General features: G+C 39.6%; 1 protein-coding gene across 1 annotated transcript in view; it reads left to right on the top strand.

Moving 5' to 3' along the window:
* Nucleotides 1–18,759, top strand: part of FBXO36 (F-box protein 36) — a 154,991-nt gene extending 136,232 nt beyond the window's left edge. Inside the window, exon 4 of the mRNA XM_086944045.1 lies at nucleotides 12,560–18,759. Coding sequence (XP_086800171.1) covers nucleotides 12,560–12,760 — 201 coding nt within the window. The 3' untranslated portion in view covers nucleotides 12,761–18,759. The remainder of the gene's footprint in view (nucleotides 1–12,559) is intronic.
* The last annotated feature ends 2,537 nt before the right edge of the window (nucleotides 18,760–21,296 follow it).

Here is a 21,296-nt window from a genome sequence, read left to right as displayed (position 1 = left end):
ATTCATCTGACTATATGGAATCCATCAATTACCAACATGTTTCGACCTATAGGTATGCCAAGGATGGTCAAAGGTCTTTGTCAGGGTATTGGGACTCCCTAGTTGTGCTATGCATTTGTACCATGCGAGAAAGGAGAATTTATCCTGCCAGTAAAATGTCTAATTGGACGTCACCTGTATGTCAGAACAAAAACCAAGGAATATTAATCTTCGTCTGTATTATGACCCAAAGCTGATAATGAAATATGCCAAACATTTAGATATTTCATAACCCCTTCGAAAAGAGACCCTACTCAAAGGGAACTCTGTAAAGATAAAATCATAACTTCAACTTAACAGCCACCATCAAGTGAACACTACAAACAATGAATTAGTATGGAAAGTATTTAGATAAGCATGTTTGACACCGAACACAAAAGTCATGCATTATAACTCAATAAACTTGGTGTTGGTACTGACAAGACCAAACAAATCTCTTTCCGGTATGGAGCTACACACTTACCCGAATCATACTAAACTAAAGGCTTCATGGCTCAGTGTGGGGAAACGCCTCCTTTGTAGTCATAGTCTTATCATGTGTATGAAAATACCATGCTGGACAAGGAAAAACACATTAAAACAGCCCACTGTCACAGGTTGGCACACTGTGGTAAATAGACCACTATTTTTCAATTCATTTGAGTCGTCCATGAAGCACACCTAGCAATCATTAAATTATTCGTTTGATCATCCTTGATATCTGACATATTTTTACGTAAAAACCCCATTATAAATTGCGTGAGTATTATCATGCTTGTAGCAATGTAGCGTTGAACAATGCACATATGACATACATACGGTTAGGAAATAGACAGACATGCATGTTACTATTATTTTGTTTCATGTTCCAAGCATATCGCAATCTGACCTCTATGGGCATAGTGCTTAGAATGCTATTACTCGACTCAACTGCTATCTATGTCCTCTGTTCAATAAGGCTGTTAAGGTAGGACTATGTAAGTTGTGTGTAAGGGCAACAATGTACGAAAGTGACTGTGGCTCACCCGTATCGCACTCACAGCTGACGATAAACCAAATGTATCAACTAGCATGCTCTATGGCGTACTTCAACCGTCAAGCTTCTCTTGACCAGAAAGCTGACACGGCTAACTGTATATGCACCCTGTGCTAAGTAACACAAATGCTGTAAAACACACACCAATGCCCCCTGATTGCTAAAGCTTGTAAACTAAGGTATGTGCCAGGGGGAAATGTCCGGCCATGACAAAGGCTCACCTGTATCACACTCACTGCCAGCATTCAACCAAATGTAGTGACCGGCACACGTTGTGGCGTACTCCAAACATCATGGTGCTCCAGATGAGAAAACCGCTGCCATACATCCTCACTCGCTCACTTACTTTGTCAAGAGGAGCGTGCTGACCCGTTATCTAGTATCATGGTGCTCTGAGCCTAGATTCAGCTCCTAAAGAGTGCAGCTAGCCAGCCAACTAACAACTGCGTGAATGCGCTGCTGTCAATCCTGTAAGGGCCACTTTGAATTAGCTATGGTCTTGGGTGCTATGAACATGTAGTCGATAGAACAAGTAGACTGAGTTTCATGCAAGGGAAAAGGAATTGTTTGCTGAAGACCGGGTTAGGTAAAAAAGGGAGATTGAACATCCCTTAGTGCAGTTTTTACAAAGTGAATGAACATCCTGTAGTGCACTGAGGGTATACACTTCATACCACATATAAGTTGATCCTCAGCTTGCTATTAGATATGTTTATAGTAGATAATGGTGTCTGTCCTGTGCATGCATTCAATAACACCTAATAAGGATGCCTGTGTTTGAAAGAAGAGGCCGGATCACTTTGGAGAGTTAACAACATACTCAGTTACAGAACTCAGTACTGTGAGGAATACTGTTCTCCAGACAGGCGACCCCTTATTTTTCTTATTGTCAGGGTAATGTAAACCCAGATCAGGTGTTACCTTGCTAATTAATCACGGCGATTCAGGGGCATATCTCCAACTTGGTAGGCCCTGCGGCAGACTATAGATGTGTCCATTGTACCCCGTCATTTAGGCCTTGTTTTTAGATATCCCCTAGTAGTGTATACATCTCTGTTCAGTGTAGAACAGTCTTTTATTAGTGTTTGTTCCAAATGAGGAGCTATGCTCTATAATGGCCCATTCAAAGTTTTTGTCAGTATGGTTATATTCAAGGAAGTATCTTATAGGTTTTGTTGTATTCTTTCGACATCTAGTGGCTCAAGTCCAGTTGTTTTGCCTTTTTTGTGAGTCTACAGACATTTGAATGGCCCACTGGAGCAAGTCCCCCTATGGGTGGTAGATTCCTGGCGTAAATTAAGTTGGGTTTTTTACTTTGGACTTTAGAGCTTGTGTGTACCAATTCGTCTTTTATGGATTTTACTTGTTTGAATGAGGACATTGGCTTTTCCAGCTCCAATGACCCGAATGTTAAAATGTTCCAATGCTTCCTTACAATTTTCTGCACCATATTTGAATGCTGGCTAAACTTTGTCACACACATCAGACTTTCAGGGATGGTTCCCTGTGAGGTTTGCAATAATGCATCTCTTGGTGTATTGGAAGCCCTCTTCAGAGCCCTGTGTATCACTTTCTGAGGGCATTTCTTGTCTGCCAGCTTCACTGTTAGACATTGTGCATGCTGTAGGAAATCCTGTTTGTCAGGGCAATTGGGTCAGAGCCTGAGAAATTCACCAACTGGGAGGTTGTCCCTGAGAGTTACTGTCCTACTGCAGTAAGTTGTTCCGATCTGTGGGATTGTGGTACAACTCACTTTTCAGAGTGCAGTCTACAGGTCTTATCATGAGGTCCAAAATTGGAATTCCTACTTTGCCGTGAGACATGGTTAACTTAAGAAACACATTAGTCTCATTAAGCCACAGTGCAAACTAGTAGGCTGACTCCTCTGTACCGGGCCATACCACAAATATATAATTTATATATAATTTCCAAAACGTTCAGTTTTCAAGGTAGGGATTGCAATCCCTGTAAATATACTATTTATCGAAATAGTGTATATATAGGTAAGCCACACTTGGGGCGAAAGTACTGCCCATGGGTTTGTAGGTAGAAGTCATCTTCAAACCTGAAGTAAATTCTGGTCAGAGCTGTATGTACGCAGTCCAATATAAATTCCCTTGGTGATAGGGCTGACGGTTCCAATTCAGATAATTGTCCATCAAGTACTTTAAGGGACACCTCTGGTGGTATGCTTGTGTATAGGGTTTCAACATCTAGTGTCATCAGCAATTGATTGTTGGGGTAGAACTCTATGTATGATGGTATTCTGCTCACTAATGGTCTCAGGAAATGGTCCAAAACTTTGATAGTGGTTCCAATGCTGATCCTATGCCTACTACAATGGGGCTGCCTGGGGATGGAATGTTATCTTTATGCCTTTTTAGTAAAATGTAGGAGTACAGCACTACCGGATTAGACTTCTTCATAAATTCTGCTTCGTGCTTAGTGATCCAATCATTTTCTTCCGCCTCTTTGATTATACATTTTATATCTACAACAATGTCTTGTGTTGGAGTCTTTACTCCATTTTTTAAATAATTTCTGCTCTTTTTCTGTAGTTTTTTAACATTCTTGCCTACACATCTCAACTAGTAATACGATTGCAGCTCTGCCTTTGTCCTCTGGCATTATTAGTATCCCTGGTTCTTGTGCCAGATCCCTCAATGCTTCCATTTCTACTTTAGAAGTGTTGTGAAAGTGCCTGACGTTTTTGTTAAGTGCATCAATTTCCTTGCTCACAATGTTTTCAAAGGTTTGTACCTCTACTGGTAAGGTATTACTTGGTGGATTAAACCTTGATGTTTTTCACAAGCCTGTGTTGTTGTTATTTTCTTTCATAGGTTTCTCTCTGAAGAATGCTTTAAGGCGAATTTTTCAAAAACTTTCTGCCAAATATTTCCTCAGTTGAAAGGTATTGTGTCTCTGAGAGGGCACATATCCTAACCTGCTGTTTAGTACTTTAAGGGCCAAATTCCGATGTTGTTCAGAAGGCCTCCGAATCAGATTTGGCTTACCCAGATTCGATTCGTAGCCCTTGTTTCCCAACGAATCGTACACAGGTCCGAAAAAACAAGTACGATGTGAAGATTGCGTACGCGTCGACCAAATTGTTTCCGGGACCCAAACCAGTCTGTACGGCTCATTTGTAGCCAAATGATGCCACGCAATGGATCCGAATGCCGACTGTTAGAGTACGATTCGGACAGCCGCTTCGCTTTGGTCTATCGAGATGAAGCAGCTGTCGGAATCATGCTTAGGGGGGCCGTAGCAGGCCCCCCTTTACCCGGGGCCCTCCAAATCTGTCACGGGAGTGTGTCCATGGGTCCCCCCGATCCAAGCATCCACAGTGTGGTGGGCACCCAGGAGCACGTTTCGCTCGGAAAGCCCTCTGGATCCGATTAGTACGGAGGGCTTTCCTAGCGATATTGGAATCTGGCCCTAAGTTGTGTGTCGGTAAGTATTTTGTCAGTCAAATGGACCACTACACCCTATCTCTGCTCGTCCCTGGGTGTAGGGATTGCTTCCTCTGCTGCTGTGGGGTGTTTCACTGCCCTCTGTGATCCTTTCTTCTTCCTCTGTCTCATTAGAACGGGTCAAAGAATTTGACTATCTAGGCATACGTCTTTGTGATAGTATGAGCTGGAAGGCCCACCACCAAAAAGTGTTTTTAACCCATAAGAGGGTTGTTGGTGCTCTACTCAAAGAACAGCGTGCCTCCTCCATAAAACCGATTGGGGCACTTCTTGATATTTATAGGGGTAGGGTTGTGAGTGCAGCACTGTATGGCGCGGAACTTTGGGGAACCCAGAGAGTGGACACCTTGGCCCACCTAGAAAATAAATTTCATAAAGATCTGATGAGGCTACCCCAGAGCACCCCCACAATCCCACTCATGCTCGACGCAGGTACTCGCCCAATCTGCGAGCAAGCTAAATTACGCCCTTTATTACTGTGGTCCAGAATTTGGAACGTCCCCGAACTCCACAGCTATGCAGATGCCCTAAAGGACGTATTGTCCTTACCTGGCTGGCACAAGATCGCCTGGCTTAGAGAGGTCAAGAAGGCACTATACATGCTTGGCCTAGGAGCTGCGTGGGAAAATAAAACCGCACCCCCCAAACAAGAACTGAAGAAGGCTTATTGGTCTTGGGTGGATAACGAGAGACTTGGTAAACCAAACCATCCAAAAACTGTTGCCAATTTCCTGATGGTTAAAGATATCCCTTTCAGAGAACCATATTTGGACCTGATCCACAGTTCACATGATAGGGCATTATATTTTAAATTTAGGGTTGGGGTCTTACCTTTATGCCAGTTTACCTCTACCTGGAAACCACCCCTGCAAACTGTACCCTACTGCCCATTCTGTGAGCTAAAAACAGAATCCATTGCACACTTTTTATTTGAGTGTCGAGCCTATTTGGCCCCTAGACGGAGGTGGTTAAAGCCTCTTTGCAGGAGCCTGGGAACTCGTTCACACCAGGAAGCTTTAAGAATACTGCTATCAGACACAAGACCTATTTTTGCCATCTGTTTGGCAAAATTCTTAGGCTGGGCCTGGCGTATAAGAACCACTAAAGAACTGACGATCCAATAATGTGTCCCCTTTTTTTCTAATGGTTTAATGAATTGTAAGTTGCTTTGTTTCGATTACTGTTTTTATACTGTGATGTTGTGCTTTTATGATATGTTTTTATATATCGAAATAAAGCTTACTACTACTTCTTCCTCTGCCCCTCCCTACACCTCCTGCTAAAAAAAGGCATCCAGTATTAGACCGTGGTAGGCTGCCAAACGGGGTTTGTAAAGGGGGCCCTTGGTAAGGATTCCAACCCATAGGTGGCTGCTGGAACTGCAGTGGTCTAAAATATTGTTTTTGGTATTGTCTCCTCCTATATCTAGTATCTCTTATTCTGGGATTTGGGGCGTCTGTGTCGCTGTAATCTGACTTGGAAGAGGAAGATTTTCCAGATGAGCTTCTCTCTCAGCTCTGTTACTTTGGAAATCTGGGTTGGAGTAAGAAAACACCATTTCCATTAATAATTTCTTTAGATCCTTCTGAAACTTCCCTATTTTAGATGTTGTAAGGTTTTTTTAAAACTCATTAATGATCTTGTTTGTGTCATCCAGTTTCTTTTTAAACACAGTGATAGACCAGTGTTTTCAGTGCTGTTTCGCTGACCTTTATTTTGATCAGCAGACCCTCTGATAGTTTTCTGGTTGTTATCTACATGCATTTCTCCGCTGCACAACTTTGCCATTGCAAACTTTTTTTATGAGGTGAATTTACAAATCCAAAGTTTTGTGAGATCCTCTGCTTGTTAAAATAAGTTTAGAAGCTCTATCAGCAGAGGAGCAGTATAGTCAAAACATTCCATCAAACACATATGGACAGAGAGAGTTTCCAAAATCCGAATAGAAAAGTGAACATTTTTCATTAACTCAAGAAATGTAATTCAACCATCAATTATTTCAAAAACACAATAACGTTCTGAATGTTAGGCACATACATTAAAAATCGGTGCTCAATACAAATTCAAAATGTTTATGACTATCTGCGAAATTTGTTCCACTTTTAAGTATTTTTTTAAATGTTGCTCAATAATACTATTATCTGTTTTCTACAATATTTTCAACTGTTAATATCAACCATTACAATTATGTGTACATATTACCCAAGCAACAGAAACATTCTGGCATTACCATGGTGTTCTGTTGAAGTAATCATTGAAGCAGAAGTATTCAAGGAAAAATACTGTTATATATTTTGCAATAAGGAGTGAAAAAAGTATAAGGAGATCAAAAAGGTCATCTTTTTTAAGTGCTTTGACAGCAATTGGGAGTAACATTAACGGGGCCTCTGGCTCCAAGTTCTTCAATACTACATTTTAAGATAAGCAGCTGTCAAGGCAAGTCACTTTCATGTGCAGGTTTACTTATCTCACCTCTAGTTTCAACTCATTAAACATTCAAGTCACTACTGGCCAAAGGATCAGTCATCGCGTGCAGAGAGAAGTGACCAGTAACATTGAGGTCTCCTTTTGATATTCGATCTTTGACCCTTATGCACTTAAAGTTAAAACGGATAGTGGGCCAGCTACAGGGGTACTGTACTAGCAGGTGTTGACCCTAAGCTCAATGTTCTCAATTACTTATTATGCACTTTTAACTGTAATCTACTCATCGATTTGTTGTGTGAAAAACACATTTTTTAAGTTGTAGGTGGTGTCTTAGCTGAAGCATTAGCAACTCATCACTCATTCGGATGCATGTATTCTTGACTTAGAAGAAAATATCTGCCCTTAGGCCTTTTGCGAAAGTAGATTTCTGGATAGTTCCATTAATAGCATCTCAATGACATTGAGTGGAGCAAATGCCCTTTAATGTTGCTTCTTTATCGCCCATCACATCGGTTCTGAAACCCGCTCTTTATGGTCTATGGTTTCGCTCCATTTTCTGATGCTGCTTCCCTTTTGATATAGTGAAATATCACCTGTGCATCAATCAGAATTGGAGTTTATGGGAAACTTTTACTAAATTCATACCTCATAGACTGGTAAATCTAGTGCTAGTTGCTACAGGTCTTTTTGAGGGGCTAAATCATGAGATGAGACCTACCTTTCTTCTAGACCACAATTTGGATGAGAGGTTTCCACTCTCTGTTATGGTTTTTAACTTCAGGGTACCTTCTTCAACCTTGCTGCTGTTCTGGGCAAATTTCTCTCAGTGTTGTGTGATGCTATGACAGCTTTCTCAGACTAACATTTCTCTTTTGTATTCCTGGTTTTAATTCCCATATAACAACAATTCTGATACATTTCCATTTCCATGCCTCCCCCGTCAGGTAAGCCTGACACATATATTTGCCTTTTTAGTGTAACACATTTGAATCCATCCGAAAACTTTCAATCATCTAACAGAGGAATTCAAAGTTTAGATGGTAAACACCATTAGCACAATTCTGTGGCTCTCGCTGCAGCGCTTACTTTCAAGCCAAAAAAGTTTACTATTTGTTGAATAATTAATGTACAAGGCTGGATTAGTATATAGTGCACGCTTATTTAATTATAGCACCTTGCACTAGTCCAGACAACCCTTATGGTGATTTTAGTGGGCTTGGACAACCTTAGAAAGCTCTCTAAGTGGTAGCTGTGGAGAGCAGATTTTAGGCTTATCCAGAAGGAGTTTTAAGCAGCTTGTTTACTGCCAAATCACTATTGAAAGGTTATCTTGCCCATAGGATAGAATGGGGAATGCTGTGTAATATGTTTACCTGCATGTCTTCCCATAGCAGCAAGATAGAAATTGGTGTCTGGTATCCCTGAACTCAGAATTTATTAACACATAATAACGCATCTTTTAGGGAGGATGGTTTTTAAGTTCAGTGTTTGGAAATAGCACTTTTAGAAAGTGGCTATTTCTTTATTCAACCTTTCTGTGTGCCTCTGCCTGTTTGTGAATTTACTGTCTGGTTTGTGAGTGCCAGGGGCTGGGGTGGCTCCAGGAGGCTAGGCTGGGTGAGTCAGCACTAGGCTGAATAGACCTATCTGCATGTAGAATGGTCAGAGGAGTAGAACCTGGGTCTGAATAGGGCTGTGCCTTCCTTCCACAATGCTGGCTCCACCTCTTGCGGTGCGTCTGATGGCCCTGGCCCACACTTACAAAGGAAGAAGATGTGCACTGGCAGAGTGCACCCAGAATTGGTTTGGACTGGGTCCAGGACCCCTCACACATGAAGAACAAAGACTTTTGGGGTATAAATATCTGAGCTGAAACCCCTGAACTTTAGACTAGGAAAAACGTTGTGATCAAGAAGGAATCTCTGCCAAAGAAGAACAGCCAGGAAGACTGAGGAAAAGTGCTGCCATTGCAATTCAATTAAAAAAACTTTATTGCGGTTGGATATAACCATAAAAGCACATTCTAATTTCGACAATTACAGATCCAGGGTAAATTAAATGTAAAAATTAATAACGTACATTGGCGTTTAGGCATAATAGAACAATACCATTATTTAAAAATCATCATTATGGCAATTTCATAGATGTAAAACACACTTTTAAAGTTTAAATTAGATGTACAAATTCATAAAATTCAAAAACATACTGCACTGATCTCCCGATCCCAAATTACATACCACTAAATCTCCCTCCACCTCTGACTAGAGTTAAAAGCTCCATAGATTAACCATGATACCAGGTAAGGAAAAGAGGGTGCTATACAATACTAGTGGTCTAGTCCGATTTTAACAAATTCCTACGAATTGACCACATAGAAAAGAAAAACTTTGCTATTGCAACCACATAAACCGGGTCAGTATCTGTTGTTAGGATCCTAAAAAAATCTGGGTAATTCCTAATGTCCAGGTTCCCACACAATTGAATAATCCATTTCTGCCTAGCTTTTTTATATTCTGCTCAGAAGAGGGTTACGTGGACTACAGTTTCCTCCTCCGCAAGGCATCCAGGGCAAGGGCGATTTGGAACTCCCGCCCACCTGTTTGTGATTGCGTGTAGCGGGAAAGTTCCATATCTAAATTGGTGGAACAGCTTTTTTGCTAAAGTCTGTTGTATAGAATCTAGCACCTGCTCAAATTTATATTGACACTTAAAATCCAGAAACCCGTATGTAAGGCTCGATAGATTTGCTAACCGAAAAATTTCCATTAATTTGTGCTCTTTTAGTGCATTTGTCAGAGTTTTCTTAGGAGTAGCTAACCAGGAAACTTCCGGGTTTATCCAAAGATTCTCCATACCAATTGCGCTAAAAGAGTGCCTTACAAATGATAACTAAGGTATACTGCCTGCCCCTAGTGATATCAATACCGCTTTTAATTCTTCCCTATAGCTGGCCAGCTCGGGAGTACTCCACAACCGCCGCCAGTAAAGCAGCGGACGTGTTGCAATAACATCAGCGATTGGAAGAATATTTAAATCCATCCTTAGCGGTACTAGTGGTGTGTTTTTCGGCAGGGTCAGGATTTGTCTGATAAAATTATTTTCAGTTAATGTGAGGGCGTTAGAAAGTCTATGCCCCCACAATTCCGCCCCATATAGGGATGCTGACCTAGCTTAGACTTTATATATTTCAAGAGGTGGGCTTATAATTTTTAAAACACAATTCTTCTGAACTTTTAAAATTCCCCCCGCAGCCTTCGTTAATTTTAAATTAGCCTTATCCATCTGAGGGTCCCACCCCATTTTGTCATTCAGCGTGAGGCCCAAATAATCGAAGACAGATACCCTTTCCAAGGGACTGTCCTCCATCATCTGATGAGGGTAATTAATGAAATTAGCATTTAAAACCATGTATTTGGTTTTATTAATGTTGACCACAAGATTCCCCTTTTTACGGCAATGCATTTAACACACGCTGCATGCCCATAGCTGACTTTGAGAGCAGCAGGGTGTCATTCGCGAACATTAATGCAGGAAATCTACGGGAAGCCAATTTCGTGGAGTCTATATCCTTGACGGCGAGAAGGTCTTCTATCAGCCCATTTGAAAAGAGGGAGAAAAGGGTCGGCGCGAGCACACAACCCTGCCTAACCCCCTTGTCAACAGGGAACGGAGCCGTCAGTTGCCCATTCTTGCCATACCTTACTCTCGCGAAGGAGCCTTCGGGGAGTCTAAATATTGAAAATGTCACATTGTGTAGTCTTTGTATATTTTCTCTGAGCAAACAAGAGCACAAGTCTATGAGCGAAAGGTTCTAGGTCTGTCACAATGGTTCCTGAGGGAAGAGAGATGTCATGTTCGGTTGCCAACAGTGTTTGCTTCCTGTCTTCGTTTTAGGGGGCATATGGTGGCACTGTGAGTTAGCTGGTACAAGGATCAACACATCCTGCTGGGGTGCACAGATTCATGTGGCACCATTCCAAAGTCTATGTCATCCACAAACGTGCAATTCCTGCTGATAAGTGGAAACTACACAACACTTTGAAAAATTTCCCGACATCTCGCACAGGAGCAGAGATATCCTATGTTTTTGTATTCAGTAAGGAGTACCTTGATAATAAACTATTACTAGAAATAGTTTCTTTTTTTAACATCTAATGAAACATTTTTATGATTCTGACAATTAACTCTTAATTTCTAAAATCTTGTTTCACACTCTTATTAAACAATTTGCAGGTTGTTAATGTATTGCTCCCTCTCTGAAACTAACGCAGGTAAAGGAGAGCATGAAGTTCTACTGATGAAAGCGTAGAGTAGCCCATGGAATTCCAGACAATTTAATATTACAGCCTATTCGTATTATTTTGACTTTGTTTATCCATTCTTCTACTTAAAATATGTCAACATGTTATCTCCCTAAGTGTTTATTGTACTGCAATGGTCATTTTTCTCTTTTACACCTAATTTATTTAAAAGTGGCAATCTCATAACTAATCCTCTCTTTACCGCTCTTAGTCCTGTATCAGTGATTAATGTATACGTGAATGATGCTATATTACAGTGACTCGGCCCATTATCCCTTCATGATTGTGGGCCAAATATTTTTTTTTTAACCGAGGTTTTCATTTCCCTCTAAGGCCCTGATTCTTTATTGTCTCTTGCTCTGCACTTAAAAGGGTATGGATTTTAGAGCGTCATTTTTTGTTGTTGTCACTGCAGCCAATACAGGACAGCACAAGCTGTTTGGGCATTAGGGAATAATGAAGTAGTGCACCTGTTTTCAGCCACAGCTGCCACTGTTGTCTTGCATCCATCCCACTCATCGCAAACAAAAGGTTTTTAGTTGTTGTCGGACGGCTTTTGATCATGTCCCCTATGTGCCCCGTAATCTATTGCAAATGTGAGTCCATGCAAATGAGCAATGCATTATAAATACTTACATGGGTGCCATTGCTACCCATGTGCTCATAACTGATTGCAAAAAAATAATAGTAATGCATGTTTCAGTAGTTAAAAGAAGCAGCTCTTTCTGTTTAAAGTAAAAGTACCGGACACGAGATAGTCCTGAACTCATGCAGCATTATTCAACTGCCATTTTTGCTACGTTCAGTACCAAAATAACATAATTTCATTAATTTGGAACCAAACTGTGACACCAAAATTGACGTGATTCGTTACTGGAGCAGAGGATGGTACTGGGCAGAATTGGGAATAGTTGTGGACAAGTTTTTTTTTTTTTTTGCAATGTCAAAATATTGCCAAAATGTACTATATTTGACGCACTGTAACGATTTGGCTGCCATTAGTGACTGTGGACCAGTAAAGGCTCCACTTGTGCACAATCTGTGGGTCCCCATCTCTAAATGGGACAGGGGAACCGCACGCTTTGTGGTAGCCCCACTGATCTTCAGCAGGGCTCCCACACCACTAAACTGTAAACGAGCCCCTTAAACCCTCGTACTAAGAATCATGATATATATTTACATTCTCTCCCACTCACTCTTTCGCACACACACGCTAGCGTGGAAAAACAGAATATTGAAGTTCAAACTTGAAGTTTGTTGAGGGTGTGTTTTTACATTTTAACAAATTCTCTCTGTCATCCTAGATATGCAATTCTGAGCAGCTTTGGGAGAAAATTGTTGAGAGTCTGTGTGATACCATTACCCCTGCAATGAGAGGACTGGCAAAAGAGCGAGGCTGGAAGCAAATCTTCTTCACAAACAAACTTCAGTTACAAATGCAGCTCCGCAGAAGGAGGCAGAACCGTGGCGATTCCAACGAAGACATGCCACAACTGTTGTTTTAAATCAATACTTCCATTCATTGATTATAGACAATGTTCACGCAGTTTGATTGTGTTTGATCAGAGTTCTGTTATTTCAATTTGTATTTTCTTCTTCACTCCTTGAAAAAATACACTAAATACCGTTTGAAATACCACTTGTGTTATTCTAACCCCCTCAGATTTCATTTCAACTGGTACTGTCACTTATGTATTCAATTATTATCTAAACATCACTAACTTAAAATCTCAACTTAACAAACGTATTTTTCTAAATGAAGTCTTTGTAACCCATATATTGCTTTGGAAGCTATTCTTAAAAAAGATAATATAAAATTATCTCCCACCTTCCTTTTTGAGTAAAATCTTGCAAATCTGCTCTTTATGACCGCTGATGTTCCACCCAGTTTTGTCAATAGTATAAATTATTACAATTGGCAAAAAAATGTGCACAACAGTAAAACACAACAGATTGTTTATTTTTAAACTATTAACGTTTTACATTTTTTTTACATTGTTATATTTAGATTTAAAACAATGTCAATATACTTCAATAATAACATCTTTCCTTTTTTCATAAGCATTGTAAGATATATGATACTTTTTGCAATTCTTGGTGTAACTTAGTGGTGAAAAACTGTAGCACAACTGTTTTTTTTTTATATTCAGGAATCCCTTTTCACTGACTTTACAGTGCTTCCAATTCCATATCATTAGGTGCCATTCAGGCCCAACTTGTTTTTGCAAGTGCTTGGGTTCACTGCAGTCACAGCTGTAATAGTTCCTAAAAATTACACTGTATGGCTCTTAACCCGGATAGCATCATGATTCCTCTATGCATTATGACAAAAGAGGCAAATGGATACATTGAGATTAAAGTGCCATGCAACTTAATTTTCAGAGTGTGCCATGAGGAATGGGGTTGCTGGAGAGGGTGCAGTGGTTTGAAGAAGTACTTTCAAAGTGTTTTTAATATTTACTTGACCACAAAAGTGTGAATAAGTAGTCCAAGTGTAGTTTCTGAAAGGACTTTCTGGATTAAAATACAAATTAAGTTGGAATTCTCCTTTAATTAATTGATTGAGAACTCAAAATGTGTGCCAATTTCTACAGTGCTATCTTAATGGGGTGTATTTTTCATATTGAGGGAATCCATTGTCCTCCTTCAATGGATTGTAAGTTTCAGGGGGTTATTTGCTCATTCTTTCTTATTCCAAGGTGTTTGCCTTAGAGTTTTGATAGCATTTTGATAAAAAAAAAAGTATCCCAATATAAGTAACAGAATGGCAGAAATTTAGTAGAAAGAAAACATGGGTAGCTGTACCTCTTATGTTTTTGGATTAATTAGTCAGGTATTAAGACAAAATCAAATCTGACTGGTGGAACCTAGTCGTTAACTCCAAAATGTGTCATTCTACCATAAAAACGTTACAGACACATATGATGTTCTAGAGTACTAGAGTAAGTCCACGACTGAAATATTACTTTGCTTTTATAGCCATTTAAGTTCATTATAGCCTCTAGGTGTTGATCAAGGCTAAATGCCTAGCCAGTTAAGTACACAATCAAACAGAAGAGAATTCACTGAGACTCTTAAAGATGTTATAGTCCTACTGGGATGCCATGATTTGAGGACAGTCAGTGTGATGGAGCGCATCTCGATAGTTGCCATCACAGAAGACGTTGAACCTTTTTTGAGGAAATAGATTCTCTTCAGTAGTTGAGACAGTTGCCAAATAAAACAACAATCTATAGATTGTTCCTCTTAATTTAATATGTGGCTATCAGACAGCTAAATATCGTTGACCCATCAGGCAGGTTTTTCATTTTCATTATTTGTCCATGAGAAAGTTCGCTATGTCTTTTGAAGTAATGCCCTATCCATGCCACTAACTAGTAAAAGTAGCCACATCCTACTATTTGTATGACCCACTCATAAGTGAATTGTGCGTTTTGTTATAAAGTAAGAATAAGACCTTATTCTGTTTTTCATTGGGCCCATCCTACTTTTCTTCCTAAGTTGGCCAAAGATTTCCACTAAAAAGTCACTGTTAATTAAAAATGCATGTTCATTTTTATTTTCCGATCATTTGCAAATACATTCTGGACATATAATACGAAAGCGCTGTCCTATTTTTTTTTTACAGCTACCGTCTCTTCCCTACATCAGGTGAAGATGCTAGGGGTGTGTTTATGCTGGTCTCTTTCGGAATGTGAGGTTTCGTGAATTACCTGGTTCTCCCACTATTGTCTGACATTCCTGAGGAGGTTTGCTGTTATTTCAGAATGGAACTGGTGGCAAAGGCTGTTGAAGCTGACTTTTTAGCTGGTTCCTCAGAAAATCGATTCACCACTTTCAGGTCTTCCAAAATACAGCAGCAAGAGCGGTTACTAAGGCTTCCAATATCACCCCTACAATTTGAAATCTTTATCAGCTCTAAGACAGAGAACCATTTCCTTCACCTTCAAGGTTGTGTATGGGTGCAATATATCAATCAAATGAAATGTTACTGTGCTGATTGCTTGCATTCTCCATGAACAAATGGCATGCCTTAAAGATGGCAAATCATTTATTTACCTTTATTGCCACAAGCGAAACATAAATGGACCATGTGTGGCATAAAAAAGATGGACAATCTTTCCTTTATAAATGTGGAAGAGTAGTTGTTCACTTAATTGAATAGATCCTTTATTTCTTGAACTACAAGCAGTACTCCGGTTTGAGCACTACTTCAGTATCTTCCACATTTAAATTTGAATTTGGAAACATTCAAGGCATCCAGCTAAAGACGTGCATTAACCTGACAACATTAAAATGTTTTATGACTACAGATTTCATCCTTATTACAACAAAGCTCAATTTCTGGTGTCCCCACGTAATAGTCACACCGTTCTTAAATCACAAAGGAGTATTATTACTACCTCCTTACACATCTGTGTTTATGTGCTCTGTTTTTATAGAAGGATACTTTGAAATGCTGTGACCATAGTATGACATTGAATAGAGAGTACTGACTTATGGGGGGAATCAGCTAACATGTTACTTGAGCTTGTATAGAAATTTACAGAACGTATGAAATTCCAATGTGCCTCTTCAGCCGCTCGCTCATATATCTGGTATGGAAACAATTAGAATTCAGACATATGCAAATATTGTGTTGTTGGTCTCACGCAAACTCTGTCCCCTGAAGCATGTCCTATAGATACGTAAAGCATCTCGAAAACACCCTGCACAGCTACACATTTGCTTCAGAGCAAATGTTTTCTATAGCCTGTGTTTTCGCACTCGTGATTGCTACTAACTGTTTCTGTAGATCAAGACACATACTTCCTTGATGTTTCCTGCCTCCAGTGGAAAAACAATAAAATAGTTTATAAAATTACAATGGAGGCTTTTAAATCTGTAAATTAGGTTTCATTAGGCAGAATGGACCTATCTTGCTTGCTTTGGTAAGGAAAATGGCCCCTATATTGTTCAATGTCAGCTCCATATCAGACCTCTTCTATGTCTTGAAACAAATAGTGATAAATATGATATTCTGTAAAAGAAACTTCTGGAATCAAATGTGCCATTGACAGTGGCTTGAGACCATTTTAGAAAGTGAACATATGTGACAGAATAATGGAAAACTTGAATAATATGTAGGGTTCAGTTCAATAAATGTTATTTGGCCAAAAGACCATAAAAAAGGAGCAGCACATAATCATACAGTTTAAAACAATTAAAATGCAAACAATGTAATAGAAAACATTCAAGCAGGTTCAAAGCAAGTGGCTTGTCACTGTCATTTGTCTTTCCTAATCCTAATAGAGGAACAAATAAAGCTAATAACAGTGTGACGAACAAATTCAGTTGGCAAGCAGTGCAAGAGTTTAAGTCTTTGTTTGGCTGAGCTACAGTCGTGTGAATGGAAAATAGGATGGAAAAATTGAATTCTAGGAATAGTATAAGATCTACAAAGAAACACAAAATGCTGACAGGTTTGCAGCCTAGAGCCATTACAAGGACAACAGGAAAGGGATAAAAACCAACTGCCCTGTTGTGGAAATATGTAGTGTAACTTGCCTATCTTTTTCATGACTACTTCTAGGCTTGACATGTTATTTCTTAGGGAAATCTTTTTTTGTAACTTAAACTCTGTGTTCTTGATATCATTTTCTTCTGTGATAGATGGGTACATTTATAGGAGATAGGTGTTGACTCATTCTAACTACGTAGGGCCCGCAGTATGAGTGGCCCATTACTTAGGGTGTTCTGACTCCACTGCTTCAGAATTTATCAGCTGCGAGGACTACCACTTAATTATGAGTTTTTGAGGGAGTATTGTGCAGATTTTGACACTTACTGCACCAAAATCTACTTGTTCCAAAACATACTGGCCGTTTTTCCCCTTGATAAACATCAGCAGGTTTTACAAGCTGGTATCTATCACAAAATAAATAATGACTATATGTACAATAACAGCAGTTACTGCTCATATCACAATTAACCCAGCTGGTCATACCGAGGACCATAGTGTGTATCTTTTGAATTGTACCCACAAATAAAACATATAATTTTGGCAGTGATGAAGACTGAGGTTTTTTTAGTATTGAGAAACTAAAGGATTACGGGTCATTCAAATCCAAAGAACACAGAATCAAATAGGTCAATTTATAAAATGATCAGCTTCCCTAACCACCAGTGCAAGAAACTGTTACCAGGTTAAACAATATGGATTGTCTTAAGCCTACACAAGAAAAGTGGGGAAACAAATGATGTGCCATATTGTGCCTAAAGTGATAACAAAAAAACAACTGCAAACTCAATAGTAGTACATCCACAGACCTCACCCAGAGGGGTACGTTTGTGAATACAGCATGAGTCGATCATAATGACATTTTTATTTAGTGTATTTGAATTTGATTTAATAATTATACAAATGTGTACACCATTATAACGGGTTTATGTATATTCCTAATTATGCAAGCCATAGAAGATTGGTCATGTGCATACGAAACCTGCAGGATTGTAGTAGCATCAGTACCATCTGTTCTGATGCATTGAACTCAATTGATTGCCCTTAATGCAGAACATCTCAATGTTATATAACATGGGCGTGAAAACATTAGAGGGTCCCATGAGTGCCCAGGGCACTGGTCCGAGATGGAAGGGAGCCAAAGCTGCCTTTCCCGTGCCAATGCTTCTTCAGATTAACTTCCATGTATTTATTCCTAAAATCCACCTCTGTGTTTAGGATACCTTTTCTCAGATTCGGATAAAAATTCAGCTAGAACCCTAAAATGCGGCTTCTACGGGCAGCCATTTTGTATAAAGTGGCTTACTGGGACATTGATATCTGTTCATTCACAACCTCAATCCGAGGCTATAGGTGGGCTCATTACAGAATTCTTTATTACAGCAATGTGTGTTTTACTATTGTGCGTGCCTTCTAATGTGCTTGGAATATGTTTTAAGCAACATAGTTTATGATCCTTAATTCTGTATAAGTACTAACACAAGACCTCAGTCAAGGGCGTCAACTTTGAAGAACGTTTACGAAAACACCTGAAGTGCCTTTAGCATGTGAATTTATAACTAAGTGTGATGTTAGTTATCCGGTAGTGCTTATATGTTCTGAATGGTAAGTGCATATGCTGGCCATCAGTCATTCTGTGTAACTGTGCATATTGTGCCATTGCAGCCACTTGAGCAGTTTTCATCAAGCTGAAACTTTGCCCTGAATTGCTATTTTGTTTTGCATTTTAGAATTGAAAATAACAAGGGTAAATACTACCTGGACAATTCTTCCTTAACACTTGTGCTTCAAAAAACAATATTTAATTTCCCAAATGTTGATTTGCCAATTTTCCTCTTATTTTGCTTGTATATCTTTAAATTTTCATTTTTTAAATATGTAATACCATATTATTCCAAGTATATAAAGATTTCGGTGTGTGATTTATTTACATATGTATCCTTTTGTTTTGTTTTCCAATTGGACAGCACATTTCTGTAAAAATAAAACCTACTGTAATGTCAAGGTGTCTTTTAATTTTCTTAAGATGTGTCGCAAAGTGATGGGAAGAGTGGCTAGATAGGGGCACAGTTGTAATCTGATAATTTTAAATGTGATTTTCCATTTAAATGAACACCATGTGTCTCCTGAAAACAGTAGTCCGATCTTTAGGTTTGGGGTTAGCCAAAACCTTTTGATTTTACTAAAATGTTGTATGCTACATTCTTGCTTACAGGGGCTTTCAACCAGCCCTCTTCATCCTTTGGTGTGTTGTGTCATTCATATATTTCTTCCATCCATACAACGTGGGGCAAAGGGTTAGTCTGCTTCAGCCACTGGCTAACTTCACTGTGAGTGATAGCATTTTGCTCTTTCATGCGCAGCAGCACACAGTCGCTCTTTTCAGTGTGAGGGACTATGACATTGTGTGATTTATTTATTTTTAGACCAAAAATATTTTTACTTTCAGCTAATGTTTTCTTAGTTGATAACAGTGAACATCCAGCAGCTCATCCAATAATAAAGTTTTGCAAAAAAAGACTAAACAAAATAAGCCTTGGCAAAGCCCAAAGACTGCCACCCAACGCCAGACTTATTGGCTTTGCCAGTTCTTGTTCATATATGCTATGACACTAAAACAATTAATTTGTTTCAACCTACGTTTAGTGACGTCTGTGTTGCTCCAGGCCGATAAAGTCGGAAAATGTGAGCCTTTAAGTACAGTGCACCTTCCTTGTGTGAAAAGGGCACGTATGTTGGCGCGAGTCCAGGTGTGCCCGTGACGTCGTCACACTTTGAGTCATATCTCCAGTTTATAGGATTCTGCATGCATTTCTGGTTAGTAGATACAACTTTAACATTTTAGAAATGCTGCTACTTAAGGTCATCCTCTCAGCTATGACAGCACATGAGGTTTTAGAGTTAATACACGTAAGCGGAGTACATAGTGTGACAAATAGAGAAGAAATGTATTAAATTCGTCCGAGCCCTTTCAGAGCTTTTCTGATAATACGCACGCACAAGACGAATGGGAGAGGAGCGGCGCTCCGCCCACTACTGGCCTGCACCTTGTCTCTACCATACACGTGACGTAGAGGGCGTGGCCCTTGGCTGTCTGCGTGTGCGCTCTCGTGCAGTATTTTTTCCAGAAAGCCATTTAATGTACATTTAAAATGGCCTACACTTGTGCTAGTGATCCGCTGCACAGCTGTTGCCTCTCGTGAAAGAAACACATTTTCTAGTAAGATTTAAGTCGTGTATTATCCTAAAATGTTCAAAAGATCACATTCTTTCAACCCTCACCTGCAAAAAGCTGAATTTGCTAGTTAAGGTGCTACCGTCTAAACTGAGAGCATCATATGTGCTTATGTGTCATGGCAACCTCAGGGAGAATTTAATGACCGGGGAAAAAAGTAGAACACACAAAAGCTGAAAAAATAATCCTACAATTAAAGCCCCAAGGAAACTCCCACAGACCACAAGCTGTAGCCAAGAGCTTGATCAATTACACAGAGACGACAGTCAGTACAAATTGCCATATGTCAGTATCTTGCCTTCCGCGATTACAAACAATGTGGGTTGTAATTCATCTGAGTGAAAGTACTCATTAAAATACTGGTATGGTGTCGCCCCTCCCCAAATTCTCATCCAATTTATAGGCTCAATTGAAGATTTCACTCTGGGTGCAGGGGACGGGGCCATTCTAAGGCATAAAGGGAACAGATGTGAAGTCAAAAACAAAAATGTATAAAATGTCCTGGAGCAATTGCCATAGTACATTTTGTATTGGCTAACAATAAGTAATGGATAACTAAATTGGTTATGGTGGAAAATGTGTTATGCTATATAGACTGCTAAAATGGTACACACATGCACACTGTTGCATGCTCTGGATCCATACCATAATAAACATATGCTGAGTACCACATGATCTTTTTCAGCAAATGTTCTTCAATGGTCAATCAGTGCCTGCGTAATTCTTGTCTACAAAATTGAGTTTCTTGGCATAGAGTGTATCCGCCCTGGCACTTAGCAAAATGAGTGGCATTCTCGGAAAAGATACCAGCTTTTATGCGCTCCAGTCTCTTGGTTTTAAAAGGTGTAGGATGGATGGATAGTCCAACGCATGAACAGTTGTAATGATCTTCATCACAAATCACTTGTACCTACCACTGTTGAGCATCCTCTCTTTCAGCCACCCTTGAATTAATGTAATACTAGGGCGACACTGGTGATAGGACATTGATAACTTAGCCATTAACAATGTTCCAAGTATTTGCAAGAATTATTGGCGGATAAGTCGGTAGGGCAGGGCTTGCACAAATGATGCTCCAAGTATCATGAAACAACAAAAGGAGAGGTAGGGAGAGTCAGGAAACACTCTTAGTCCCCGGTTATATTTGTTTAAACAAAAAAAGAGTGTCCAAGAACACAACTAAAATACAAATGGAGCAGGAAAACAATGAGTATATGACCCCTCTCGGGTCAATATAGAAAGCCCTCACTCACCAACCTGGTTGGTGACATGCTTCATCATCGGGCCCCACTGGAGAGGCCGAGTG

Source organism: Lissotriton vulgaris, chromosome 11 (genome assembly GCF_964263255.1).
Source record: "Lissotriton vulgaris chromosome 11, aLisVul1.2, whole genome shotgun sequence".
Classification (NCBI taxonomy): Eukaryota; Metazoa; Chordata; class Amphibia; order Caudata; family Salamandridae; genus Lissotriton; species Lissotriton vulgaris.
Note: the sequence above shows the minus strand (reverse complement) of the source record. Positions and strands in the feature narration are given on the sequence as shown.